Genomic DNA, 27998 nt, shown 5'->3' on the forward strand with positions numbered 1-27998 from the left:
GGGGGCGAGTGTAGTATGTATGAACTGTGCAGGCGATATTTGTACAAAATTTTAGCCAACTAAACCAACCCTCGTTACAGTAGACGCATTCATTTCCCCAGCCTACCATTCCTCCTCGATGGGAAATAGCAACAAGACCCATCAAGTATTATGAGATAAAGTAATTCAATGTTGTTTCCAAAGATTTTCCTTTTCGTACTGAATTTTCCGCCATAAAAACTATAAACATAGAGAATTTCAATTTTTTAACTGATAAGTTTTCGTAAATTCGAATAGTTTTTGCGGCCTCCGCGGTGATCCACATTTTTGCATGGTAGAAATGATATGGCTAAAAAGGTTCTCAAAAATAATGTTACAGATATGTCATTATGAAAAGTATGTCACAAGTGCAAACAAAATTCTCAATGAAGTATATGTACAATACCCAATCCAGAGTAACTTTATCTTGATAAAGAGTTTGGGTTACTCTGGATTTTGTGTAGTTTACTTAATTTAGAATTTAGAGTCAATTTTCTACTCAAAATGACAACTGACATTCCAATATTTTTGGTTAGGGTAAGCACGTTTTATATACCTATGTAAACGCAAATCTAAGAATACGTACATTTCCAGACAAGTGGGTGCATGTTAAAAATATTAATAGCTATAAAAATTAAACGAACTAATTAACTACCCCGCTTTATTCAAGAAATTCGAGAAAAATTACAGCAATCATCATATGCATGCAAGAATATCATTTTTGGGAAGCTTCTAACAGATTGCAGAGATTATTTGTGAGCAATGTTTTGGAAATATTTGCCAAATCTATAAATTTTAAAGGATATCGCAAGAAAATCATTGCCGACCCAACAATAAAATCATACAAGACCAGCAACAAATTTCCTCATTTATAACAGTTCAAGAGTGTGACGGCGACAGGGTTTCAACAATCCTGAAAAGTAGAAAAACTGCTTCTGTCAAAAATAACATTCTCGTCGATTCACAGGGTTGTGACGCCTCGCGTGTTGGGCTAAATTTAATTTCGAGTGTGTCCTGTACTCACATTCATTGCAGGAATGGATCTTCTCCTTATTCTCGGGATGTCTCGCCTCCACGTGACGCCTCATATTGCCCAATGTCGAGAATCTTTTGTCGCAAAATAAACACGGATGAGTCCTCTGATAAAAAAAATTCCTTAGCAACGTAAAAAAATTTCCTTAGCAACGTAAAGCTAACTCCTTATCAACATAACAAAAGTCCTTAGCAACATAAAAAAAATTCCTTGGCAACATAAAAAAATGCTTAGTAGCGTAAAAAAAATTTCCTTAGCAACGTAAAAAAATACTTAGCAACATAGAAAAATACTTTTTACACGACATGTTCTTGTAAATTTTGAAATATTGCCCGTCTTAAAGACGGGCTTATAGGCTAGTAGACATATAAACACATATTTATGAATTGTAACAATACATAAGTATGAATTAAATATACCCAACCAAATATTTATTATGAATGCATATTTATTTGCACCTCGTGATATTTCATGACCGTGAGTTGGCCGAAACGGAAACCCCGCCCACAAGTGGAGCAAATGTGCGTCTTTTCCGTCGTGTGGGTGGAAATGTGTGCCTCAAGGATTCTTCGGATCTTGAATTCTTTACCGCAAAGAGTGCATGGAAATCGCGTCGGATTCTCGGAATGATCAGCTTTAATGTGGTAAGACACACTATGCCTGTTCAAGTAGGTTTTCCCACATCCCGGAAATCCACATGGCAAACGGGGTCGTTTGGTCGTGCTATGAACGATATTAACGTGTCTCCTTAACTTTGCATCGGTACTAAATAAACGGTGGCAAATGTCACAACTTGGTCGGTCCCGGTCAGTGTGAAGCATTCTTATATGTGCCGATAGGAGTTTTGGATTTTTAGAAATTTTCCCGCAGATCTAGAAAACAAATCAAAAAATGATGTATATATTTGGTTGCATTCTAAAATTAGCTTCAATGTTACGGTCCAAATAGAATGATGTAAAATTTACTCAGGGAAAAGTATAATAGAGGATGGCACAAGAGTTTGGTAAACCCTGTCATTCTCGATTTTACTCAACTTTGAGCAAATTTTACGTATTTTTAGTTCAAGTGCATATATTTAGATTTAGAGATTTTGTGTATAAATTACCTCACATTTGACCTTTGCGTCGGGGTCATGCGTTAGCATATGAAGCTTTAAGTTGCATTTAGTAGTGCAGGTTTTTGAGCACGTGGAACATCCCCACCCATTTTCTTGCCCACCCATAATTTAACAAATTAACCCGAACTTCACTTTGATAATGAGTATGGTTCTTAATGATTTGGTTAAATTCGTCTTCCCCAGAAGAGATGCCTGATTTCCTCCGTTTTTAAACGAATCAATGGCGTAATGGTGACGAGGTTTCCAAACTGTGCAACAACTTGAAAGTCTAAAGCTAAACTTCAGCTTAAGGGTTTTGTCTTACAAGGGAACATACCGAGGTGTCCAGCGACTTAAGGGTCGACACCTATACCAAAATGACCACAGTATATGACTTATTAAACAAACTGAAGGAATTTCCGTGTAAAATTCACTTTTCGTCACGTTGTGACGATATTTCTGACGAGCACATGACCATCAGGTTGCCAGCCAGGGATAGGTCGACCACTCAATGGTCAGGTCGACCAAATGTTGTCTTTAGAGATTTCAAATAACTTACAAACCTCTAATTTTTTCAAAATTTCATAATTGTTTCAAAATTTCAAAACTTTTTCAAAATTTCAAAACTTTTTCAAAATTTCAAAATTTTTTCAAAATTTCAAAACTTTTTCAAAATTTCAAATTGTTTTCGAAATTTCAAAATTTCTTCAAAATTTCTTCAAAATTTCAAAATGGTTTCAAAATTGGAAAGAATTTGAAATCTCTGAAGACGACGTGAAGACGACGACGCTTCTCTGTGGCCGACCTAATCGTTCAGCGGCCGACCTCTCCCTCTCTGGCAACCTGATGGTCATGCGCTCGTCACAAATATCGTCGCAACGTGACGAAAAGTGAATTTTACACGGAAATTCCTTCAGTTTGTTTAATAAGTCATGTATGGTGGGCATTTTGGTATAGGTGTCGACCCTTAACTCGTTGGACACCTCGGTATGTTCCCTTGTTAGAAATCTCAAACAGTGTATTTTCAGGAAGAAAGGGTAGAGAATGTGCCTGAGGTGAGTGGAGGCATATGGTCTTCACGTAGGCCATTGACTCGTAGCTGCCATATGGGAACGTCCGTAAATTACGTCGTAAAAAACCCGCCGCACCCACCTTTCCATTTCCAACGGATGTAAGTTTTTCCTATTTTTTGACAACTTTTCCGCCAAAAATGAAAAGTGTCTCAATGATTCCAATGGATGCCTTACCTTAAGGCGAATGTCACATGTCCACCTCATTGCAGCGACTTAGGAGGGGAGCTTCACCACCTGCCCTTCACAGATCTCGATGCCCTTTGGATATGTGGTAGGGTCCTATGAGTGTACTAAAACCCTGAAGTGGTTTGACTCCATGGCCACATTTACGTCCGCCACACCTGTTTTAAAATTTTCCAAAATTGTGCCAATTTTTAGCACGCCAAAATTGTGCCAAAATTGTGCCAAAGTTGTGCTAATTTTGGCATGCCAATTTTTAGCATGCCAAAGTTGTGCCAAAGTTGTGCTAATTTTGGCATGCCAATTTTTAGCATTCTTCCAATTTTCTATCAAGAGAAAGACTTTCCCGACTAAATTCAACCCCTTGGAGATTCACAAATTCACAAATCTCAATTTTTTCATAATTTGTTTGGACAATTTTTAATCTAATTTTGCACTTTATTATTCCTACCTTCCAAGTCCGGGAGCTGGTCGGGAACGTCGATATCCGGAATGGTCAAGGTTGACGGAGAATAATAAAAATCGTCCAGTTTGCCTTAAATGATGATGCTTATCATTGATTCTACCCGCTTTTCCAGGTAGGCGATAGTGCCGATACGAGTTTTCCGTCGTGTTGAAGAGGAGGAACGAGTCGACATGGCGCAGCGACGAGGGCGCGTGGTCCAACCCGGTTTCCGCCAAGGCCACCCCGAGCGGCGACACGGCGACGTCGCGGACATGAAAACAAGCCAGCAGGTCGTCCGGGTGTTGAATGGGGGCGTCGAACCGGGTCGGAAGGCTGGTCCGGGGGCCAGAAAATGCGGGGGGCGTGGACGATGTGTCACTCCTCGTCGGAATAATCGTCATCGGCTTGAGGTAGGACTTCATGTCGTCGTCTTCCTCGGAGGGAAACTTGGCCGTGGAAATTATCCGGATCGCTTTCGCCGAACCGCGTACCTGGGAAAACAAAATAGAATATTTAATTAATTGATTATTCAAATTAATTGTAAATTAAATCTTGTAATTAAATAATTAGCAGTTTCTCAAATCTTAATGAACTTCAAATTGCTCATATTTAACAACATATAATTAATTATTCAAATTAATTGGAAATTACAATGTGTAACCAAACAAAACTTAATTATTTGAAGTAACTCATGTTTAAATTTCTCAAGCTCCACTCTCTTTAATGTAAATTTATAAAATAGTTGTTAAAATAATTGACACCGTTCCTATGACAACGAGCCATGGAAACGGTCAACTGGAAATTAATCGTGGTCATTGCCGGTGATGACAATCATTCATCACCATCATTATTTTAATCATTATCAATATTTTTTGTAATAATTCATGAAATTATTTAAATCACCATGGCAACGGAACATACTTTTTTCCATCTCTCATCCCTACAAAGTATGAAAATATGTAGATACGTAACCGAACATTCCAATAGCCGCCTTATTAACTAACGTCGCCTAGCAACGAATTTTTTCCGGTCTCCCAACGTTTGCTCACATCACAGATTTTGACCAAACTGGTGTCAATCGATCGCAAATTTGATTAGTGCAAAAGTTTCAAATGGCACGATCTCCCAATGCACAAGTTTGGCAGAGATATTTGCATAAAAAGAGGATTAAATTATGCATGTATGTAGTTAAATACGTTTCTATACATAGCATGCCCAAGGTAACTGGTAGTAGCTCTTTACGCCGAAACTGTTGGAGATAATGAAAATCTGATAAGTGTGTAGGATTCCTCGTGCGATTTTGACTAAATACTGTTAAGCAGTTTTTAACTGCTTGCAAAGCATATCGCCATCGAAAATCTAGAAAGGACGGAGGCAACAATAATTTTTCACCAAAAAAATGGGAAGAGAATTGGCGAGTTTGAAAACTATGAGAGGAATCGAACGTGTACGTGAATTGAGTCCAACGGACTATAAAAACGTTCACGGGGACCGGATTGACTAAAGACGGTCGAGGAAATTTTTTTGAAAACCTCCAAGGACCACACCCATCGTGAAGGCGCTGAAGGATAGAATCCGAAGAAATTCTCGAAATTTCAATGGAAAATATCCTCACAGCTGACATTGTCGATGCACATTATCCAACGAGTGCTCAAACTGAACCTTAGGCTTAGGGCTTTGAAACGTGGTACTTGCTACATCCTGATCAAACCCTTAAATAAAGCCACACTAAATAAATGAAGGGCTCTCTTCAAGCGGTACGCTCCAAAAAACTTAAGAGGATTCTTTTTACAGATGAGGAGATTTTCACATCGGAAAAACCTTTTAACAAACGAGTTTACCTAATCTATGCCAAATCGATCAAAGTCATCCCCCAATATAGACAGAAGGTCAAAAAGTCACATTTTCCAAGTTTTGTCATGGTTTTGGCAGCTTGTAGCTAATTGGGGTAATTCCTCTTATTTTGCTGAAAATGGGGGGAAGGTTGGGGGATCAAATTTCTAGAAATATGTTTTCAAGTTAGTGGTGCATCCCCTAAGCGACACCCAACTCAATGGAATCTATTGGACCTCCCAGCATGACTCAGCACCAGCAAATAGTGCAAAAAATGATCCAAGCGTGGCTAAAAAACTAAATTCCGGACTTCATCTCCACATCGGAATGACAATCCTCCTGGCTGGATTTAGATCTCCGGATTATGAAAAATGGTAAAAGTTAGGGCCAAAGGTGTGTTCTAAGCCTCACAGACGTGTGGAAGCTTTAAAAAAATCTTTGACCACAGAACGATACAATTTGTCCACGGATTTAGTGCGTGCTCCAATCGAGGACTGGAAGCAGCGTCTTCAGCGCTGCATTAATGTTGGGGGAGGAAATTTCGGAAACCAAAAATTGTTTTCTACTTAGAAATTAACTGGCTTTCCATTGAAATTTACTAGAAATTTGTAACAAAAACTGTTGACGCTATGGCGTTTCATTTCACTCCCAGTTAGCCTGGGCATGCTATGTATATAAATTTAGCCCATTTGATGGTAAATTTTTGTGGCCGAGCGCATGGGACGAGTTTGGGATTATTTTTTTTAGGAAAAATTTCGTTGCTAGACGACGTTAATAAGGCCATTTTAAGGTTTGGTTAGGCATCTATTTTCATACTTTGATAGGAATGAGGGATGGAAACAAGTATTGCTATTCGTATTCATGTTCCGTTGCCATGGTGAATTAAATAATTGCATTAATTCTTACAAAATAATTGGTAGTGATTAAAATAATGATGAGAATGATTGTCACCACCGGCAGGGAAGTGACCGTTGCCGTAGAAACGTAAATTCATCCTCTTTTATGCAAATATCTCTGCCAAACCTTCGCATGGGGAGATAGTGTCATTTCCAGATTTCATACTAGTTAAATTTATGATAGATTGAGACTAGTTTGGTCCAAATCTGTGAGCCTGCGTTGGGAGACCTCCATTGTTGGGTTAGGTTTACACCGAATTTTAGTAAGGTCAAGTGTCGAAAAAAGGTCATAACCTTTAAAAAGAAAATTTAGATATGGTTTTATGCTCACAAAACCCGTAAATTTTAAATTTCAAGTCGACAATCGCACAATTTTGCTTTGTTTACAACACAACTTTAGAGAAATAAATGGATCCAGGGTGGATTATGATTCTTCTCCTTGGTTACCGACCGCCGACGAGAATGTAGCAAATTTAATCAAATTTTTTTAAATGAATGGTTAATTTTTAAACTGAATGAATTCCGAAGGAAGAAATAAAGAAGATGTATTCATGAATTTACTACTTGACTTTAATTTATTTGTATTCCAATTTTTATCAAATATTTATTAAAATTGTATAAATAATTATGTATGTAACTTCAGCCTTATTTTCGTACTATGGACTGGTCACTGATTGAAAGTGTCAAGGTTCCCCCTACTTTCTCAAGCACTAAACTGATTTTGGATATGTAAAAAGCATAAAAATTTGCAAATTTGATAAGCTTTCTAAAACTGAAAACAGAATTTGATTATCTCGTTTCGTTAAAAAATGACAGCACAAAATTTAGAGGGAAAGCAAAAATTAGTTCGCCACTCGGTGAAAAAAGTGGTTTTCTGGAATCGGAAAAAGGCTCCTGACAATCCCATTTTTCAAGGGATGCACCGGACAAAATTCATCATACACTATACAGATATAAGGATCGTGACAATGCAAAATATAAAATTTGGCCTTGTCGACCTGTCCGCCAGCAGACCAAAACACTGACGAGAAGCTTGAAAAAACTGTTGCAGAAAACCTCAATAGATCGGTAAGGGTTGCACCCAGACAACTAAAAATTTGAAAAACCTATCTTCGCAAGATGAAAGCCAATAAGTTGGGCTTCAAAACTTGCAGCATTGTAACCGCGTTAAAATACAATGAAGATAACAAATCCGGGGCTAAAACAATTTCTGGAAAACTTGATGAGAAAATGTTAAAATCTACTTCCAGAAGTTTCTCGTCGTGCATCATCAAAACTACTGCCCCGTTGACCTCGTGTAAAGTTCTGCTCATGTGGAAGTAAAAATGACGTTCGTTCGAAATTTAAATTCAAAACCAAGCAAAATTATAGTCCTATCTCGATCTATTTGATGAATTAACTTGCACCATTTGCGTCAACGATTGTTTGATACCACTGGTGCTCCTTAGTCCTTTAATATTGGAGCAGGGACATTTTAATTAGCATCAATTGATGCAAAAAGGCCGTTAACATACAGACGGACGGACGGACGGACAAGAGTAATTCAATAGCTCTCGTGCTACGCAGGGTGAGCTAATAAAGAAGATGTATTCATGAATTTACTACTTGACTTTAATTTGTTTTTATTCAAATTTTTATCAAATATTTATTAAAATTGTATAAATAATTGCACAATTATGTAACTTCAGCCTTATTTTCATACTACTCGACGCACGCACGCATACTTTTTTTCTGTGTGGGGGGAAGAAAGTGGAGAAATTTAGAAGAAAACTAGACCCGAATTGAGACATGTTCACGTAAATACATATGTACAATGCTTGGTTGGCATCATGATTAATTAATTAATTAGCTAATTAAACCTGTAATTAAGTTGGAATTATTATCACTTGGTCCACACACCGGGTTGGTTGGTGGTAATTTTTGGATTTTCTTCACCTGCGGTCGGGGAGGCGGAGGAGGTCTTTGTAGGCGAGGAGGGCGTCGCGGAGGGCGATGGAGATGGACGTGTCGACGCCGGGCAGCCCCACGATGGCCACGAGGTCGGGGTAAATCCCGATTATGTGCTCCCATGTTCCTCCTGTAACTACATAAAGTAGCGTTAGTTAAGAAACCCACAAATTTTGGGGGGAAGAGGTTGGAAAACTGGGTTTCCCAGTTTTTGAAATTTACCAAATGTGATGTGATCCAGTAAAATTTAAAGTATCTTCTAGATTATAAGAACTTTTATATAAAAACAAAAACTGAAACCCGGTTTTACAAGATTGGAAAGACGGAATTTTGATGCGTGAGGGAAAAATCACGCCTCGACCTTTACCTCGACTAGGATCCGCCGTCTTCAAATTCTCAATCAGCGAAGTGATCGCACGAAGGACAAAGTTCATCTCGGCCAGGCGGTGGCTGCACAAAATAATTCCTTAATTAGCATAATAATTAATTAATTAGCGTAAAATGAGAACAAGATCATTGGTCGAAATAAATTTTGAGCCGCAAGGTTTAGATTTCTAAGGGCTGGTTAGGTTACACCCAGAAAAAGAGGAGAATCTGCATATGCACAGTAATTACGGCAATCCTGCGAAAATAGATAGACGTGCTTTGTAAAGAAATTGGGTTTTTATCGCAGTCAAAATACTAAAAACTCGTGAAAATACTGTGTTTTGAGAGGGATACAAGATTACTTTATTCCCAAAACTTGTTGCATCTTCCATGCAGATTCTCCTCTTTTTGTGGGCGTAATATGTAAACCTGGAATACTGAATTCAATGAATGATTTTGACCAACGGAGTGCAAAAACAATAGAGTTTTATATACCGTTGGATTGGAATGTGCGAATTATGATTGACGTATTCTTTGTAGTTTAGCAAAATATTTTGGAATCGTTGGAGGAGCGCGAGGACGGCGATTTTCTTGCCGTCTTCGCCACTCTGCATTTCCACGATGGCCGACACGTTCGTCGGCCCCTTCAGGACGAACTCGAGCAAGGAGGAGAAACAGAAACGGACAAATTCCTCACGCTCGGAAACGTTGATTCCGTCTGCAAAAAAGAAAAGAAGTTAAAAAAAAATGCTTGCACAATGTACGTCACACATTTTCAGAGCAGAGATTCAAGAGCAAATTAGTCTCAGGAAAATTAATTAGGATGAAATTTGCAAAAGACACGCAACAAGGTTGGAAAGTGTACAGTTTTTCGACTTTTTTGGCTCGTTTTCTCCTCTTCGGATGCAAATATCTCGGGTAAAAGTGCGCATTGAAAGATCGTGGCTTTTTCATACTAATCAAATTTGTAATGGATTAAGACAACTTTGCAAAATCTGAGAGCATACATGTTCAAAAATTGAGTTTTCATTCAAAAGTCCGTCATTTCTGATTGATATTTTCAATGATATTCTTTAAAATTCATTTCATTTCACTTCATCTTACTTCATTTATGAATTTGTAGATGAAAAATGAAATGAGTGAGAAACCCACAGTCATTCATCTGAAATGACGGAATCTTTCACTCAAATGACAAGAAATTCATTTTCATTCACTATCATAATGAGTCAAATGAATGAAAGTGAACAGGTATGTCTGAGAGATTATTTTGCACCCACCATACTCGTTGATGCAGGAGCCGCGATGGAAGATTTTGACGACTTGGATGAGGAACTGGGCGGAGAGGACGGGTTCGTTCCGGAAGACGAGGTCCTTGAGGAGGCCGACCATGCGGACGTCCATCTTCTCGTCCTTCCACCCCTTCTTCGTCATCCAGTCCCCTGAGCCGGACGAGAAAAAGAGGAACTCGGACGCGCAGTGGGCCAGCTCCATCCAAAAGGCGGCGCTCGAAGGTCGCTGGTCCACCATGAGCGGGACGGAGAGGAAAAACTGCGCCGCGCACTCTCTCCACGCGCCCTCCGAGTTGAGGAAACGGGAGGCCAGGATGGGACGGAAATTCTGAAAAAGAGATGAATTTTTTAGGAACCAGAGGGTGGATATGTATGAATTTACGAAAAAGTGTCAAAATATTTACGAAATATGTAAGAAAATCAGGAGAAGAATTTGAAATTTTGAAGGGGGATACAAAAAACAAAGGATAAATTTGTTACAATCAATTATCAATTATTACCAGAGGGCGGTTATGTACATAAATAAAATAGATAATGATAATATAAATAAATAATAATATTGAGTAAATTTACTAAAAATGTGGACAAGATTTACGCATTTTTTTTAAATAAGAGAGGAAGAATTTATGTCTGAAAAAATGTGGAAATATGTGAAATAAAAGATTGAAATTTGTGCTAAGGTTAACACACCGACAAAGAAAATGCGTTTTGACATTAAATGAAATAGTTGAAAATAAATAGATAACCGGGCTCTGGTAATTTTGCGGGTTTCTTACGGTCATGGCCTGTTGGAAGAAGTCGTCCTCCACGACGCTCTTCTCGGTGCAGATGTTGGACAAAATGGAGACGGAGAGTTTTAAACATTTGACCCCGAATTCCATACAGTTCGGGATGACGCCTTCCTGTAAATGAAAGAAATCATTTAAATTAGTCGTCTTATCTGGACAGATAAGTGAAGTGAAGTCGTCGCAATCCACTCACGAGTGGGATTCCCTTGGCGCAGGTGGTATTGCGGACAGCATAGGCGCCAAAGTCGATCAGTTGGAGGATCACGCAGGGCAGGAGGACTTTCAGTTTGGGCGTTTGCAGGGACTCCTGAAGGAAAAAAAACAAGATATGAAATCAATTCGCCAAGATTATGGTTTAACTATGGCGCAAGTTTATGCGGACCTTAATGATGATGTCGTAGGCTTGATAGATTTGATCCTGCAGCGGCGTCATGCCACTGTCGGAGGAGGAAAAGAGTATCGTGGACGCACCCTCGGCCGACAAAGGGATGACCAAACTCTTGCCAATTATTGCATTCAGCTTCGTCAAGTCCTTTATCGTCAGTCTGAAAGGAAAATAGAAATTTAGGACGTCACAATTTCCAAAAAAAGATATAAATTGTAATTTTTTTGAGGTGTCCTTTTGACCGACCTGTTTTTGAGGGGAGGGAAGAGATACTGGAAAATGGTGACGTAGGCAGTGAGGAAATGTTGATGGGCGCCCCGCTCGATGACCACTTTCTCCCCAATGTCCAAGTACACGATCCAACTCCGCTTGCTGATCTCCTCCGGCTCTGAAAGGTTACAAACTTTACTAACAATGGAGGCGCAAACCATGTTCAGCCCAGATTATTTTTTGACCATGTTAGGTTGGAAGAGCAAGTCTCTAGAAACAACATTTGGTTCACCACAAAGTCCAGAGCGAGCTCACTCTCGACCACTTTTTGCGAACTTGTGGCGCCCATAACTTGCTGAATTTTGCACATCTGCGCAAGTGCCGAACCAAATGTTGTTTCTAAAGACTTGCTCTTCAAACCTAACATGGTCAAAAAATAATCTGGGCTGAACATGGTTTGCGCCTCCATTGTAAGAACAAGCCCCAAATATAAATAAGTAGTTGCCGTTTTTATTAAAATTTCGCAAAACCAGCAATATTCTGGAAGGAAATATATTAATAAAATCGAGTGTTTTTTTTGTACTGACCGACATAATCTGTGACATCGCAGCCACCGGGAATGTAGAGGGATTCCTGGAGCGACTTGAGCGCGGCGAGGGACACCTCGTCGTTACTGCTCATCGCCCAGTTCTGCATGAATTGGAGGAAGAAGAACCAGGCTTTTTGAAAGTCGGCAATCTCCAAGAGGTTCGACCGCTTCGTGCTGAAGATTTTCGAGATCCCGGACAACACGAGGACCTAAGAAGGAAAAAAGAATTATTTATTCAGCCCCGAATAATCAGGTGGCATTAATTAATTAATTGCATGTTATTCTCACCTGCGTCTCTGACCACTGTTTTTGCTCCGTATTTCTCGAGTGGTGGATGAGAAGGGTGTTCTGCCCGTCGACTTTTTCACTGCTCGCACTCTTGGACGATTTTTCGACCTGCTCCAAAAGTGGAAATAGCACCTGCACCAAAAAAAATGAGAGAGTTTAATTATCAGAGAATATTCATTTGTGGCAAATATTTAGTCCAAATATGGACACATTTTTTGAAATAATTGTGATTATGATAAATACGTAAAAATATTTTGAGGACACTTGGGAATTTTGTCAGAAATTGAGGTAGGAATCTTCAAAAATTGGGAAACCCTCTGACCTGCCACATGACGGAGTCCCATGAATATTTGCTTAAAATGTTGGAGTGCGCCGCAATCGTGGAGAATAGCGTTTGGCCGGACGACTTCCGAACCGCGGGACGCTCATCCACACAAAGCTCGCCTGATTTGAATAATTTAAAGAATAATAATTTGTTACTAAACTTTGTGTGTGAAAAGAGAAATGCAGGAAATTTTATGGCGCACCTAATCGTTGATAAATTCCTAACCAGAGTCGGTCAAACTGGGGGATTTCGGAGACTCCGGGGAAATCGGGGAACACGGCGACCTCGGGGGTTAAATTGTCCAACATTTTGATCCGGTTTTGGTACAGGAAGTCGGCAATGTTCCACTGCAAGAGGATGATTATTTAATTATAGTGAAAAAGAGAGAGCATGAATGAGGATTAAGTTGAGCTGACCATGAGTCCGATGGCGCTGAGGGCGACGTTAAGCTCTTGCTTTTGCCGGGCGAACTTGGCGACGGTGTCGATGGAGGGGGGGATGCAGCCGTACGGCAGCACCGGCAGGTAGTCCGTCACCACGAGTTGCAAACATTGGAAGGCGGACCGGATCAGACCCTCGCTGCAAAAAGAGGACAAAATAAGGACAATTCCATCCCAATCAGCCACTGACGAGTTGCACGGGCTTATTAGGATTTCTAAATATCCGTAAAATGGATGTCTTTAAGACGTGTCCAATTGGACGACGTCTTATGGATCTCAATTTCGCGGACATTTAGACGTACAACAGGCGTCATTACGACGTGTAACTCGTATCTTTCTTTTAATAGACGCCGGGTTTGTGGGGTAAGTTGTGTAAAAAAATCGAGCCAAAAATTAGGACTCACGTGGAACTTATCTTTCCGTTGAGGGGTCCCTTTGCAGAAAAATATTGGGACAAAATTCCATTTTAGAGTAAATTTTCTCTCCCTTTTTCCTCCAAAACGCAGGCCTACGTGGGAACTTTGTCGCCATTATTTTTCTTGAATAAGGGGTCATTCAAGGGAAAGATCAGTGCCATGAGATTTCTAATTTTTGGCTCGATTTTTTGCTATAACTCGTTAAAAGATCCGGAGACGTGGCTTGAAAAAGGTTCCATTTTTACCTGTGATTGTCGTAAATGTCTCCGAGGATGCTGATGGCGAGGGGCCAGCTGCTCCGGAGCTTGTCGCCCTTGCAGTGGAGGATCTGGGAGAGGGCCATGAGCTGCTTGTTGCGAACGTCGTTGTGGGGGACGGAGGAGAGTTCGCAGAGGGGGCTGAGGAGCAGGCCGGCCACTTTGTCCTCCTCGCTCTCCTCGTGCAGCAGGGCGGAGCGGACGAGGAAGGTGATGGCTTCCGAGCCCCACTCCCGCATTCGGATGTGCGGGTGACGACACACTTCCAGGAGGTGGTTCGTCAAAGGCCGCCAGTAGATTTCTACCCGGTCCAGGTTCACAAGACCGATTTCCAACAGTTTCGCCACCGCGAAGAGGGAGGGTTCCTGGAATGAGGGGAGTTAAGTTAGGATTATTGCATGATTTTTTATGGAAATGTTGGGATTTTAAGGAGTGAAATTGGTCCGAAAAACAAATTAAAAAGGTTTTCTAGGATTTTCACTTTACTTTTATTTTATCTTAACTCGGGAAAGTTGAGCTAAATAAAATTATTTAATAAATGATATGTAATTGCTGATTAATTTGAATAAATTCGTACGATTTGTTAAATAAAAGAATGAGTCAAAATAAATTATAAAATGGATAAAATCACAAATAAATAAAATTGAGACTCAAAACCCGCGATTAATGCAACGTTAAAAATCTGAACGATATTTTTCCTCTTAAGAATTTTGATAAATTTCTGACCCGATTAGAATAAGCGATTTCCATGGCTTCCTGGCTCAGATTGGTGAGGGCGTTGATGACGTGGTGGAGGGAGACGTCATCGAGGACGACGGAGGTCTCGATGAGACGCATGACGCCGCCGGAAAGACAGCTGACAAAGTCGACGACGACGCCCATGACGCCGACCCCCCCGGCGGAACCGGACCGAGAGCCGGGTCCTCCCAAGAGGGCTGACGACCCGTTCAATTTCGACGTCTGCGCAGACTTCATGACGCCCTTCGTGGAGGACGCGATGCTGAGCTCGGAAACGCCCGCCGTGATCCCGGACGTCATCTGCGGACCGGTCGAACCCCATCCGGTCGACGAGGAGGTCGAGTAGCTAAATGTATAAAGAAAAAAAAGATTATTAATTCAGATATTGTATTTCATTTATGCACGTGGATTAGATTTCTCAAAATTGAAATGATTTTGTAAAAAAAAGCAGTGAGGAATTTTTGAAGAAGAAAGTTTAATTTGTAGAAAAAATAAAATTATGTGCAATTTTTCGATTTTTTAAGAAATATAAAATAAGAAAGAGGATTCAGTTTTTAGGTATTTTCTTTTAAAAAAGTTCGTCATTTAATAACGAATCTCATTTTAGAATCTCATTTTTAGGAATGAAATTGGGCATTTAAAAAAATCAAAAAATCTGATTTGAAAATCTTCATTTTTTGACACAAAATCCAGATTTGCAATGGAATCCACTCATTTCTCACCCCGATTCTCCCGAGGAGTTTGTAATACTGTTGACACTGCTGGCGAGCGAGCTGGTTTGCTTGGAGTCGATGCCGAGGCGCGCGACCTGGTTGGAGATAAAGTCGGCGGAGGACTTGGCGACGATGCCGCAGACCCAGCAGAGGTGTTGCAGCGTTGTCAACACGGTCAGCCACGAGGTCAGCAGGATGGGGCCAGACTCCAGGCACAACCGCAACACGGAATGCGTCACCAGCAAATTCTTCTTCGTCAGCATGACCGGTGTGGACTGCAGGGCTGGGAAAACACACGTGGATAAGTACATATCAGAGCAATGTTTTCATGGAAATTTATATTTAATATTTATTTACGAAGAATTATTGGAAACTTTTTCTGGGAAATTGTTAGTTAACTCCCTGCTCAAGATTTTTATAGTGGAATTTGTTACGAAAAAATGTTTTCAAAAGAATTGAAAATTTCCAAAAGAAGAAGAAGAGTGACCCAATTTCCATTTTGTGGACTTACTGGGTGGTAAAGCTAGCGAGGGGACGACGCTGGTCCCCACGACGACGACTTGTTGTTTGCCATTATCCATTTCCGAGTAGCTGATGGGATGCGGGGATTCGCCATGACCTGAGATAAATAATCCAACTTGATAAAAGGGTGCATGATTATATATGATAAGCACAAGAAGATAACCACTCACCAATGGTTCCCTTGAGGACGGCGTAACCATAGTGGGGAGGGAGTGTGGCGACGCAGAGGGACAAGACGGTCGACTCGCGACACTGCTGCAGCCCCGCCTTCCCGCTCAACGTCGCCAGGTCCACTAAACGCTCGCAAATCGACTCCGTTATCCCGTCGTCAATGCTGAAAGGGGAGAAATAAAATATGGAAATTGAGGTCACGCAGTCATTGGTAAATTTGTAAAATCCGTAAATTCTGTAAAATAATTTTACGAGATTTTTACAAAATTAAGAGATTTGAATTTACAAGGTGACAAAAAATCTGTAAGCTAATTTTACTTGGATATATTTCTAAAAGTTTAGAGAATTTGGGGATTTTACAAAGTTACCAAGACCTGCGTGAATTTGTTAATTTATTGTTTGCAAACCTAGCTTCCAATAAAAGATTGAGCGCGGCCAGAAGTCCGGGCCAACTTGAGGTGAGCAATTGTTTCAAAACTGCGGCGTCTGTAAAAGAAGAATTATGTAAATTTGTCCTGATTTTTTTTTCGCACGTGTGAAAATGAATGCGTAAAATCTGACTCACTTTCGACCTGTCCTTCTTCCACGTCTCGCTCGATTTGGACCAAACTGAGGACAAAGTCGGAGAGGCAGGCGAAGGAAATTGCAACTCCGTAAGACTCACAGGTGGCAAAAGCGGGGGGTTCTTGTTTATCAGTGAGCTCCATCCTGGGGAAAAATAATTGAGTGATTAAGGAAGTAATTAATTAATTAATTGGAGGTAAAAGTTAACGAAGGATTTGATGACGAGTCACAAAAATGGACAAAATCAACACATTTTTAATCATTTCTCGCCTCTTGGAGTTTATTTTAAAATTATGTACGACCAATTGTAGAACAGAGAGTTGCCAATTTAAAAAAATGTACACTCCAGATTTTGACTGTTTAAGAAGAAATCTTAAGTTTCCCAAGCCTTGAGAAAATTTTGAAAAATTTCAAAAACTCTCACAGCCATTCTATTAATCAACTCACTGAGGACAAATTAGTCGCGTTCAGAATTTTAAAATAAGTTCCCAGAGGCGAGAAATGATTATTAAAAATGTGGTTATTTTGCCGACTCACAGCTGGGGTTTTGGGGTGGAAGGTTGATAAACGTGGATCAAGGGGACCAAACTGCCCCTGAAGTAGAAGCCCATCATGGACCCGTCACTGCCCACTGATCCGCCCCCACTGCCGCCCAAACCCCCGCTCCCCACGCCCCCACCGCCCGGACCCCCGAGATGATGTCCGTTCGTCACACCGCCCAAACTGCTACCCTGCATCCCGCCCCCGTGAAGCTGCTGACCTCCGCCCCCTCCACCACTGCCCCCCGGACCAACGCCACCGCCCCCACCGCCGCCTCCCATCCCCGCCATGATTGGATTCGCAAAGACGGACTGGACATAGGCTCCCAAGGCGTTCACCATGTCCTGCACAGAGGCAATTAAGTAATTAGTTAATTAGCAAACTAAGAATGCAGGTTGGCCAAAAAATGATCAGATTTTGAGGAAATTGGTGTCAATTGAGTACAAATTTAGCTAGTATGAAATTTGGGAAAGCCACGATCTCCCAATTTCGCAAAATTATTTCGCAACTTCCGACTAATCGTAACTAAGTTATAGTAGAAATTTGAAAAAATCCACTTCAAGGAAACCAAACAAAAACACATTTTTATACCGGTATTTTTATACCTTTGCGAATTTTTAGAGCTCCACAAATTTGCAAAATAATTAGCATAATATTAATTACTTAATTAAGTCCTCTCTCTCTCTCTCTCTCTCTCTCTTTCTCTCTCACCTTACAAATATTCGTAGCGTGTGGTTTAAGATCGTATGACTTGCAAAATTTGGACAAATGTTGGGGGGACGTGATGAGCTTGTGGAGGACTTCGAGGGCCAGGCACCGCTGCCACGTGGGTTTGTCCGGGTCCAGAAATCGGACGAGGAGGGAGAGGAATATTTCGCATTCGGTGACGAGAAGCGTGTAATATTTGGAAATCAGGATGTCGACGATTCTCAAGAGTCGAACGGACGTGGGGTAGAACGGTTTGTCGAGGAGGAGGTCACTTCCCCCGCCGCCCCCACCACCGCCGCCGCCGCCGCCTTGATGGTAATGATGGGATTGGTGGTTCGCCTTGAATTTGGCGTTCGGCGAAAATAACTTGATAACCATGGCGCAAACGCGTTCCTTTAGGAGGAGGCTGAATTGGTCGTACTAAATGAGGGGGGAATTAATTAGTTAGTTAATTAATTAATGTAGTTAATGTGACTCATCACCAAAATTAGCACATTTTTAATCATTTCTTCTCCGCTCTGGGAACTTATTTTAAAATTCTGGACGACAAATTTGCTCTCAGGGTGAGTTGATTGATTAAATGGGGGTGAGTTTTCAGTAGGGGATTCAACACCGGTTTTTCAAAACCTGAAAAACCGGAGAAAAACCGGTTTTCGGTTTCACCGAAAACCGGTTTTGCCAATTCTAAAAACCGGTTTTTCGTCAAAATTTTAAATTTTTAAACGGTATTATTTTTCGAATTTTGACGCTATTTAAACAAAATCGATAACATTCATGCTTAAAATTAAGGCCTGCAATTATTTTAAAAAACTATTTGATAATTTTTAAGACTTTTGCTAGTTGTTTGGAATAACACAATTTAAAAAGTTGCAAAAACAGTCAACAAAATTAATAGCAGTGATTTTGAAAAACTGCATAAATTATTAGCAAGTAGTCTAGGTTTCGTATCCAACTGCGATAACGGCTTTTTAACCCCTTTATACTTTAAAGCGATTCCGTATTTCATTCATAAATTAATACTCGGAACTTCAAATTTCTAAGTAAGTATTTGCACAAATTATATTTTCGAATAAACTGCGAAGGTGGTTCTAACATAGAAACATGTGCAAAAACCTGAAGTTATAGCATTTTAACAGCTTTAAGTTTTGCTTGAAAATTGTATGTATGTGCGGTCCGACTTGTGCATTAAATGCACTGCATTTAAGAAAATGCTTATCTTGTCCATGAATAGAAACAAATTTCTCCGGTCAAAACCCAGTGCAAATGTTAGCCAAAAATGGGCAACCTTACAAATGGGTAAAATCTTAACGATGACACACTGGTCTCTTTTTTATCTACTTTCCTACGAATGTAGTATTTTCTTCTGGATTAGATATTGAAGTAGATAGTGCTTTCCTGTAATTTTTAGAATAAAACTAGGCTTCGGTTATATATTTACAATTAATTGGCATCTTAATATTACCACCTTAACAGATAATCTATTAAGTTAGCATATTTATTTCCTCAAAGAATTAGAGAAGATATATTTTGTAATTAGTTTGACGTTTTTCGTAAATCTTTCCGCCAGGCCGTTGTTCTCAAGGTTAGGGCTTTTAAACCTACGATACCCACCTACTTAATTTGCCTAACAATCTAGTGCACAAAATATTACTTTCAAAAAACGGTGAAAAACCGGTTTTTCACCGGTTTTGGTGGGTTGAAAACCGGAAAACCCGAAAACCGGTTTTCAGAAAAGGGTCCGGTTTTGAATTCCCTAGTTTTCAGCGAGTTTCTAATTTTTTTGAATGCTTCTTAAACTTGAGATTTCCTCCATAAAAAGTAGTGTTAAAATCTGGAGTTTTAAACATTTTAAACAATTTGGCAACGACGTGCTTTACAAATTTGTCGGGCCAGAATTTTAAAATAAATTTCCAGAGGGCGAGAAATGATTAAAAATTGGGGACGAGTCGTAAATTAATTATGAGTCATATTTGTATCTACTACCTTTTCAAATACGAATGGAAATCTGGCCAAGACCGTTTCGAGCAATTCTAGTCCAAAAGTTCGGAACATTTCTGAAATGCCGACCAACCATGTCGGCTGTTCCCCGTTGACGAGGAGGATAAGGTCTTGAAACAGTAAGTAGGCGTCACTCCCTTCCGGTGATAATTCTATTAATTAATTAATTGATTAATTAATTACTTTAATCACTCCCAATTAAAATTAATTACCTTCCGTGACGACTTCGTCCTTGTCGATCCTTTCGAAGACGAGGGAGACGAGTTGTCGGACCGTGGCGCCGGCGGCGTGGGACGTGGTGACGTCTTTGGAGCAGTGGAGTCTGAAGCAGAGGACGAGGTTTTTTGCGAGGAGGTCGCCCTTCACCGTGTCGTTCGTGGTGAGGAGGAGGGTCACGGTTTGGAGCACTTTGATCTCCTCCATCCCCACTTCCAGGAGGGACACGGCCGTCTCGTACACACTCCGCGCCCCCTTCGCGTCCACGTGACCGCCCGTGATCAGCTTTTGGATGGAGTGCAGGCAGAGCTGGATAAGAAAAAATTGGTTAATATGAGGGAAAAATATAGTATTTTGAGCTGTGAAAGCCATAAAAAGACGAAAATTTACGTGGAGAAGGGAGTCACACGAAAATAGGGGGGTTTTGTGAAGAAATTAACTTTTTATGGCTGGAAAAATACTTTGTTTTAACGATTTTTTAAAAAAACTAGAGTATTTTGACACTGATAAAAAGTTCGGTTTGTCATAAAACATTGTATTTTCGAATGACTGTGACCTGCTCGGTGCAGATTAGCATCTTTTTGTGGGTGTAAAATCCCCGGGAATGTGAAGAACGGTGCTCAAAAATACTGTACATTTTAACACACTATTTTTGCACAATAATGAATCCTGAATTATTAATTATGAGGAACGAACCTTGACGATTTTGGGGTCCTTGGTGTCACACCCTTGAATGACGGGGTAGAGGGCCTGGTTGGTAATGTAGGCCATGGAATTGGGGGAATTTTGTGCCGCACGAATCTTGGCGATGGCCTCTTCGCAGGCATCCTTGACGAATCCGTGCTTCTTCTTCGTCTCCAAACTCAACGTTTTCAAGTCATTTTGCAACGCGAAGATTAACTTTTCCGTCGCCGCGTCGCCCATCTTTTCGACGGGCGGATTTATAACAATTTTTTCGTGGTGTCACTTAGTTCAAATCACTGTTTTCTGGCATGTTAACCACGATAAGGTCAATACTTACTTATCGCTTCAGGGGACGAGGCGAACAATCGGGACAATGATTACCAATTTTTTTTGTACTGGTTTGAATTACTTATAAAGCTAAGTTAATTAATTCGAGTTCACAACCAATTTTTCCTGTCAAGTGGAAAAAATAGAAATTATTAGTTAATTTCTCAACAAAATTGTTGTTATTAATTGTTATAGAACTTTCGAATATGTTGTAATCACAATTAAATATTAAGTATTAATTACTTACAATTGAATTGTTTTGTTTTGATTTTCACTTTTTCTCCTGGCCGACCTAGGAGGAGGAGGACTTTGGAGCTGGAAATGATACCATTTTGTGTGGGGGGGGGGAATTTAGTGTGAAATGTGGAAACTTAATTGGAACCGGACGGGTTAGGAAATTAAATGACAGATGATCAATATTCAAATGAGTGATGTGTCAGTTTCACTCGTATTCGCTAGAAAATCCGACTTTTTGTAGGCTGGCAGGCAGAAGAAGTTGGATGGAAAATCGGCTGGTGCATTGTGTCACCCGATCAACCGAATTCCGTCGTTCGGGTTTCTTAACTTCCCGGCCAGCCAAAGTTAAAGTTGGCTGGGCAGTTTAAATTAAAATTAATTAATCCATCGTTAAATTAAATTAAAGTATCTGCCCTCCTAGACTGGTAAGAGATTGAGAGAAATTGAGAGAAATTAATTTTTTAAGAAATTGATAGAAATTGAGTGTCTCACCTAAGAAAAATTGGCACGAATTGGCATGCCTAAATTTGGTGTGCTAAAAAATTGGCATAGATTGGCAGAGATTGGCACAAATTTTGGCCCAAATTGTCACAAATTTTGGCATGCTAAAAATTGGCATAAATTGGCGTACTGCCCATCCGACTGTTTCTTACTGCGTTAATTTCTGTAAATTTTTTAGACCGTGAATTTCTGTCATTTACTTACAAATGTAAATTTGTTAGAACGTAAATTTCTGAAACTTTATTTACATGGCAATTTTGGTCAATTTTTAGCTTTTCTTAAATGAGGCAATATTTACCAAGTATGCAAATTTCTCCAAGTTTTTAGCAAGCTAAATTCTAAGAAATTATGATGCACTAAAAAACTGAAAAAAAACCTGACATGCTATTAAGAAAAAGAGATTAAAAAATTACATTGTTAAAAATTTTGAAAAAACTGATGTGCTAAAAAATTAGGAGAAATTGGCGTATTAAGATGAGTCATCTTATCGTGTAGATAATCAATTATAGTCAATTAATTTCACTCCATTTTTGTACAACTTTACAGTTCTTTTATCGTCCTCATTTAATTGTCCAAGCGGTCCACTACTGCTCAAGATAAGTGAACTTATCAAGAAAATGTTGGTGGACACACCGATCTCTCACGGCAAGGCGACGATCCGGCTTATCAACCCGAACCAGTCGAGGGAGGAGACGTTGTTGGACATGATCACGGCGATCGACACGTTGGCGACGATTTCGGCGGACATCTTCTCCTCCATCAAGGGCCGGCTGGACGAGCAGCGCAATCATCTCGCCGCGCTCGATGGCAGGGTCAACGTCGCCGCGGAGAGGGTCGAACAGGTAAAAGTAAAAGAAGAAATTATGCTTATCGAAGATAAGAGCAGTTCATTTGAATCTGAGAAATTTGGAGTAAATACAATTAAGTTTGACGATTTCATTTGTTTATACACAGTTTTGTTTTATTTATTTAATTACAAAGTATAATTTATTATTGATTAGCTAAGTGAATAAGTAATAAGGTATCTTATCTAAAATATGATCGATTTTAGAAATTTGAAGGTCCTAAAATTCACTAATGATGGAGGTCTCCCAACGTATGCTCACAGATTTTGACGAAATTAGTGTCAATCGATCACAAATTTGGTTAGTGTGAAATTTGCAAATGGCACGATCTCCCAATGCGCAAGTTTGGCAGAGATATTTGCATAAAAACTTTTTATTAAAAAGAGGAGAAATTTATGCAAATATCTCTGCCAAACTTGCGCATTGGGAGATCGTGCCATTTGCAAATTTTACACTAACCAAATTTGTGCTCGATTGACACTAATTTCGTCAAAATCTGTGATGTGAGTGAACGTTGGGAGACCGGAAAAAATTCGTTGCTAGGCGACGTTAAAAAAAGTATGTTCCGTTGCCATTGTGAATTAAATAATTTCATGAATTATTACAAAATATATTGACAGTGATTAATAAAATAATGATGATAATGAATGATTGTCATCACCGGCAATGGCCAGGATTAAGTTACGTTGACCGTTTCCATGGCGCGTTGCCATAGAAACGGTGTCAATTATTTAAATAAATATTTTATAAATTTACATTAAAGAGAATGGAGCTTGAGAAATTTAAACATGGGTTACTTCAACTAATTAAGTTTTGTTTGATCATATTAATTTGGAATTAATTTGATTAATTAATTAAAAATTTTATGCATTTTGTTTTCCCAGGTTCGAGGTTCGGCGAAAGCGATCCGGATAATTTCCACGGCCAAGTTTCCCTCCGAGGAAGACGACGACATGAAATCGCACCTCAAGCCGATGACGATTATTCCGACGAGGAGTGACACGTGGTCCCCCACAATTTCTGGCCCCCGGACCAGCCTGCCTACCCGCTTCGACGCCCCGATTCAACACCCGGACGACCTGCTGGCCTGTTTTCATGTCCGTGACGTCGCCGTGTCGCCGCTCGGGGTGGCCTTGGCGGAAACCGGGTTGGATCACGCGCCCCCGTCGCTGCGCCATGTCGACTCGTTCCTCCTCTTCAACACGACGGAGAACCCGTATCGGCACTATCGCCTACCCGGAAAAGCGGGTAGAATCAGCAATAAGCATCAGCATTTAAGGAGAGACGACAATTTTCTGGAGACGACGACGACGCCGTCGCCGCGACCACCGGAGACCTCGTCGCCACCAAAGGCGAGCAAACTGGACGATTTTTACTACTCCCCGTCAACCCTGAGCATTCCGGATATCGACGTTCCCGACCAGCTGCCAGACTTGGAAGGTAGGAATAATAAAGTGCAAAATTCGATAAAAAATTGTTCAAAAAAATTATGAAAAAATTGACATTTGTGAATTTGTGAATCTTTAAGGGGTTGAATTTAATCGGGAAAGTCTCTTTCTCTTGACAGAAAATTGGAAGAGTGCTAAAAGTTGGCACAAAATCAGCACAATTTTGGCGTGCTAAAAAATTGGCATGCCAAAATCAGCACAATTTTGGCGTGCTAAAAAATTGGCATGCCAAAATTAGCACAATTTTGGCGTGCTAAAAAATTGGCATTCTTAAATTAGCACAACTTTTGGCGTGCTAAAAAAACTACGTTAAAATTAAAAATCTTTTTTCAGTGAGGCGAGGGTGTGAGTACAAAACTTTGAAACGAGAGCATTGAACAAACTTCAAAATTTAACGTTTCCCAACTTTTGGGTCGCCGCGGCCCGAAATGAGTGTAGATTTTACAGCTGGAGTTGATTCATATATGCTCGATATGGAAATTTTATTCTTGGTTACCAATGGCAACCAGTCATGAAAAGTTTCTCATTTGTCCACCCATTTTTCTCGGATTTTTTTAAAAATTAACATAACGCACGAATTTATTCCAAATATTCAAATTAAATCACCAATTACATATCATTTATTATAAAAATATTGAGGCGACGTCTTCTCGACAAGACTTTGCAAATTTTGGCCGTCATGGATTAAGCCACCTGTATCTTCTAGGCTCTTAAATTGTTACAATTTTCGGTTATTTTAGGACAGTTTCATAATTCATAAAATATCATTAATCAATATATTACAAGGTTTTTTATCAAACGGCGTATCAAAAATATGGGAAAAGCTATACGTAAAATTCCGTATTATCACAATTTATCACATCATAAAAACTAATTGGATTTATCTTACAGACTTACAGGATTTAGTTAAACATGTAGAAAGGGAAAGATAATTGGGTTAAAAATTTAAATTAATATTTATTTTATTTTTCAAAATTTTATAAATACCAAATTTGTCCCAATTGGTTACCAATGGCAACCAGCTAGCTCCATGAAAAGTTTCTCACTTGTCCACCGATTTTTCTCTGATTTGTCTCAAATACTAAAATCACCTGTTTGCATCAATTTATGATTGTCTGGTGAAACTGAATTTCCGGTTTATTTTAGTAAGTTTCAAAGACCATAAAATCCTTGTAATACCGAGAAAGATGAAGAAAGAGAAAGTAGATTTCGTAATTGTCTGATTTTTGTTTTTCAAGAATTTTTCACTAAATCTAACCCTTCCTATTTTCAGAGACTGGTCAATCCCGGATTAAGGATTGGGGATTGAGATTGGGATTGGGGATTAATTAATCCTTAATCTCAATCCTTAATCCCGAGTTTTTGAATTTTAATCCTCAATCCCTAATCCCCAATCCAACTGTCAACTTTAATCCAAAAGTGGGATTGAAATGGGATTAAATTTGAATTGACTAAAAACTCGAAAAGCAAACTTCTCTTGAGATCGCTCCCCTTTCGAAAATTGATTGCATTTCGTTCATTTTTATCAAACATATAAAAATACTTTACAATATTTTGCAAAACTACTGGTATCGCGGTATCCTCAATGCACAATGTTCAAATTTTGTGTGAGCTTATAACGAGATGTGAGTACTCTGACCAAACTATGATCAAAACTCTTCGTTAAAATAGTACCAAGAAAAAAATTAGAATTCTTCCCCTATGTAATTTTTAGCACAAAAAATATTTAATTGCGACTTAGAAATTGTATTCACAAGCGATCTAATTTTGCATGCAAAATGTTCAAAACATTTCAATTTCAGAAGTTCAGAGATTTATTTAATTAATTTTATAAGTCTGGCATGCACTTTAATGCAAACAATTAATCCACGACTATGTAAATTAATTTCCATACCAGGTAAACCCTAAATTTAGTCTCGTGTTAATCCGAAAACCAGATTAAATTTAATCCCGTGTCAATCCTAATCTCAGATTAAATTCAATCCCTAATCCCAATCCTTAATCCCAAAATTTGAAAAATTAATCCTTAATCCCTAATCTCAATCCCAAGATTTTAAATTTAATCCTCAGTCTCAATCCTTAATCCCAATATCTTTAATCCGCCAGTCTCTGCCTATTTTACTATTCATTCAAAATTAATAAGTAGACAGTAAAACATCTTTCATTAATTTTTAAGATCACATTATTTTCCAACTGATTTTGATTTAAAAACAGTAGAATAAATATGGATAATTACATCGTTGTCAATGGCAACTAGCAACTTGGGTCATTTTCGACTTTTAACAAATTTTGAGAACTTTTCATCGCATTGATTTTGAACGAGCAGTCGGCTTATTGGCCTTCTTTTTCGTCGTGAGGAGGGTTGCCCTTGGTTACGATTCCTCACCTCGGGAAAAAAAACTTATTTTACAAACTCGTACCCCTCCGAAAAACTAACTTTTTTCTGTTTATTTTGCTTATTTTGAAAACTAGGCATCGTGGATCACCTGGATTACTTCCCTTCTCTGAATGAAAATGAGGCTGGCTTGGGATTTTTCTCCTTCAGTCCGACCCCCACGACCGTAGAACCACCACCCGCTCCACCCACCGCGCCCGCGCCCACCGCGACCACTTCTTCACCAAGTAAGACCATCGCTCCCACCAGCATTCCGCCACCCTCTGCCGCCGCACCGCCACCACCCCCGCCCCCACCGACGCAAGCTCCCCCTCCCCCAAAGTCCGTGGGTGGAGGAGGAGGCGGCGGAGATGACGGACGTTCCTCGCTGATGGCGGCGATCCGTGCGGCTGGCGGGGCGGAGAAGGCCACCCTTCGTTCCGCGCAGGAGAGGAAGTACGACGCCAAGAAGAAGAAGAAGGAAGACGCCGCGGCAGCAGCGGCCGCCGCAGCAGAAGCAGCCGGCGACGCGACCGGAGGAACGGGTGGTGGAGGGAAACCACAGGGGCTCGATCTTATGGCGGATCTTAAGAACTCGTTGGCCATGAGGAGAAAGGTGGGTGAAATGGGGAACAGATTTTTAGCACGCCAAAGTTGTGCTAATTATGGCATGCCATTTTTAGCATGCCAAAAAGTTGTGCTAATTTTGGCATGCCAATTTTTGAGCATGCCAAAAAGTTGTGCTAATTTTGGCATGCCAATTTTTGAGCACGCCAAAAAGTTGTGCTAATTTTGGCATGCCAATTTTTTAGCACAATGCGTACGTAGCAACCCTTTTTCTGTATTTTGACAAGTATTTTGGTAATGTCTACGTAGTAAATAATTGATTTTTGTTTGTTTCCCAAAAACCAGGGTATTTCCGGAATTCGTGTGGAACCTCGTGGTGGAGGCGGAGGAGGTGGGAAGTCAGTCGGCGGGGGCGTGGGGGACATCATGACCCGACTCTCGAGCATCATCCCGTCCAAGGAGGACGACGACGACGACGAGGGTGGCGACGAATCCGAAGATGAGGTCGAGAACGACGACTGGGACTAAAGAGCAGCAGTATCGTTAGCTTATCTACACCGCTTATCAGAAAAGGTTCCGTGCCCAAAAATATTCTTGTCATCATTTAAATAAAAATAAATTTAAATTTAATAAATTATGTACACCTTTCTTCTATGAAAAACCACCAAAACGCATTTCCAACTTGTCATCATCACTTTTTTTACTACTTATCTAACAATGGAGCGCATACTTTTCCTCAAAATCTATAAATCTTTTTCATAGCTTTTGAGCACATTAGTCTCAACCGATGACAAATTTAATTAGTATGAAAAGGTGCAAATATCATCTCGGCCAAACGTGGGAGGTCGTGTCTTTCGCAAATTTCACGCTAATTAAACTTGTCATCGAAATTTGCTAAAAAATCGGAGACCTCTCCATTAGAATTGTATAAATATTTACTTGTTCCCATGACGACGCCTGCTCGTCTCGAA

General features: G+C 40.0%; 3 protein-coding genes across 6 annotated transcripts; 1 reads left to right on the forward strand and 2 right to left on the reverse strand.

Annotated features, from left to right (window-relative positions):
- Positions 1–678: 678 nt before the first annotated feature.
- Positions 679–2509, reverse strand: LOC118439239 (gastrula zinc finger protein XlCGF62.1-like). 4 transcript variants are annotated; one of them, XM_035860376.1, is made up of 4 exons: positions 2157–2509; positions 1510–1923; positions 1043–1125; positions 679–931 (listed from the first exon to the last, which is right to left on the reverse strand). In XM_035860376.1, the coding sequence occupies exons 1-3, from the start codon at positions 2271–2273 to the stop codon at positions 1069–1071; spliced, it is 588 nt and encodes a 195-aa protein (XP_035716269.1). In that variant the 5' UTR covers positions 2274–2509; the 3' UTR covers positions 679–931; positions 1043–1068. The 4 variants fall into 4 exon arrangements, with proteins under 4 accessions (XP_035716269.1, XP_035716267.1, XP_035716268.1 ...); XM_035860374.1 differs by having other exon boundaries at positions 1043–1157; positions 2157–2506; XM_035860375.1 differs by having other exon boundaries at positions 679–1125.
- Positions 2510–8171: 5662 nt separating this feature from the next.
- Positions 8172–21558, reverse strand: LOC110860425 (protein MON2 homolog). Its single transcript, XM_035860342.1, has 26 exons — positions 21303–21558; positions 20741–21181; positions 20041–20353; positions 19814–19980; positions 17834–18250; positions 17120–17466; positions 16584–16726; positions 16426–16504; positions 16018–16181; positions 15837–15944; positions 15335–15608; positions 14601–14958; positions 13863–14239; positions 13178–13340; positions 12964–13108; positions 12759–12880; positions 12437–12568; positions 12147–12357; positions 11596–11737; positions 11347–11509; positions 11158–11271; positions 10953–11078; positions 10165–10504; positions 9383–9605; positions 8889–8971; positions 8172–8657 (listed from the first exon to the last, which is right to left on the reverse strand). The coding sequence occupies exons 2-26, from the start codon at positions 20966–20968 to the stop codon at positions 8506–8508; spliced, it is 5091 nt and encodes a 1696-aa protein (XP_035716235.1). The 5' UTR covers positions 20969–21181; positions 21303–21558; the 3' UTR covers positions 8172–8505.
- Positions 21559–21978: 420 nt separating this feature from the next.
- LOC110860438 (WASH complex subunit 1) lies at positions 21979–27701 on the forward strand. Its single transcript, XM_035860326.1, has 5 exons — positions 21979–22001; positions 22340–22635; positions 23523–24078; positions 26559–27076; positions 27373–27701. The coding sequence occupies exons 2-5, from the start codon at positions 22411–22413 to the stop codon at positions 27553–27555; spliced, it is 1482 nt and encodes a 493-aa protein (XP_035716219.1). The 5' UTR covers positions 21979–22001; positions 22340–22410; the 3' UTR covers positions 27556–27701.
- The last annotated feature ends 297 nt before the right edge of the window (positions 27702–27998 follow it).

The sequence above is a fragment of the Folsomia candida genome, unplaced genomic scaffold (assembly GCF_002217175.1).
Source record: "Folsomia candida strain VU population unplaced genomic scaffold, ASM221717v1 Fcan01_Sc032, whole genome shotgun sequence".
NCBI classification, from domain to species: Eukaryota; Metazoa; Arthropoda; class Collembola; order Entomobryomorpha; family Isotomidae; genus Folsomia; species Folsomia candida.

Coding starts and splice junctions, on each gene's coding strand:
- LOC118439239 (XM_035860373.1), bottom strand. CDS start 2,273: ATGGGTGGGCAAGAAAATGGGTGGGGATGTTCCACGTGCTCAAAAACC. Junction 1,924..2,156: donor ACGCAAAGGTCAAATGTGAG/GTAATTTATACA, acceptor TTTGTTTTCTAG/ATCTGCGGGAAAATTTCTAA. Junction 1,158..1,509: donor CGGTCATGAAATATCACGAG/GTGCAAATAAAT, acceptor TTTTTTTATCAG/AGGACTCATCCGTGTTTATT.
- LOC110860425 (XM_035860342.1), bottom strand. CDS start 20,968: ATGGGCGACGCGGCGACGGAAAAGTTAATCTTCGCGTTGCAAAATGAC. Junction 16,182..16,425: donor AATCTTTTATTGGAAGCTAG/GTTTGCAAACAA, acceptor CTCCCCTTTCAG/CATTGACGACGGGATAACGG. Junction 9,606..10,164: donor CTCCTGCATCAACGAGTATG/GTGGGTGCAAAA, acceptor TCTTTTTTGCAG/ACGGAATCAACGTTTCCGAG.
- LOC110860438 (XM_035860326.1), top strand. CDS start 22,411: ATGTTGGTGGACACACCGATCTCTCACGGCAAGGCGACGATCCGGCTT. Junction 22,636..23,522: donor CCGCGGAGAGGGTCGAACAG/GTAAAAGTAAAA, acceptor TTGTTTTCCCAG/GTTCGAGGTTCGGCGAAAGC. Junction 27,077..27,372: donor CGTTGGCCATGAGGAGAAAG/GTGGGTGAAATG, acceptor CCCAAAAACCAG/GGTATTTCCGGAATTCGTGT.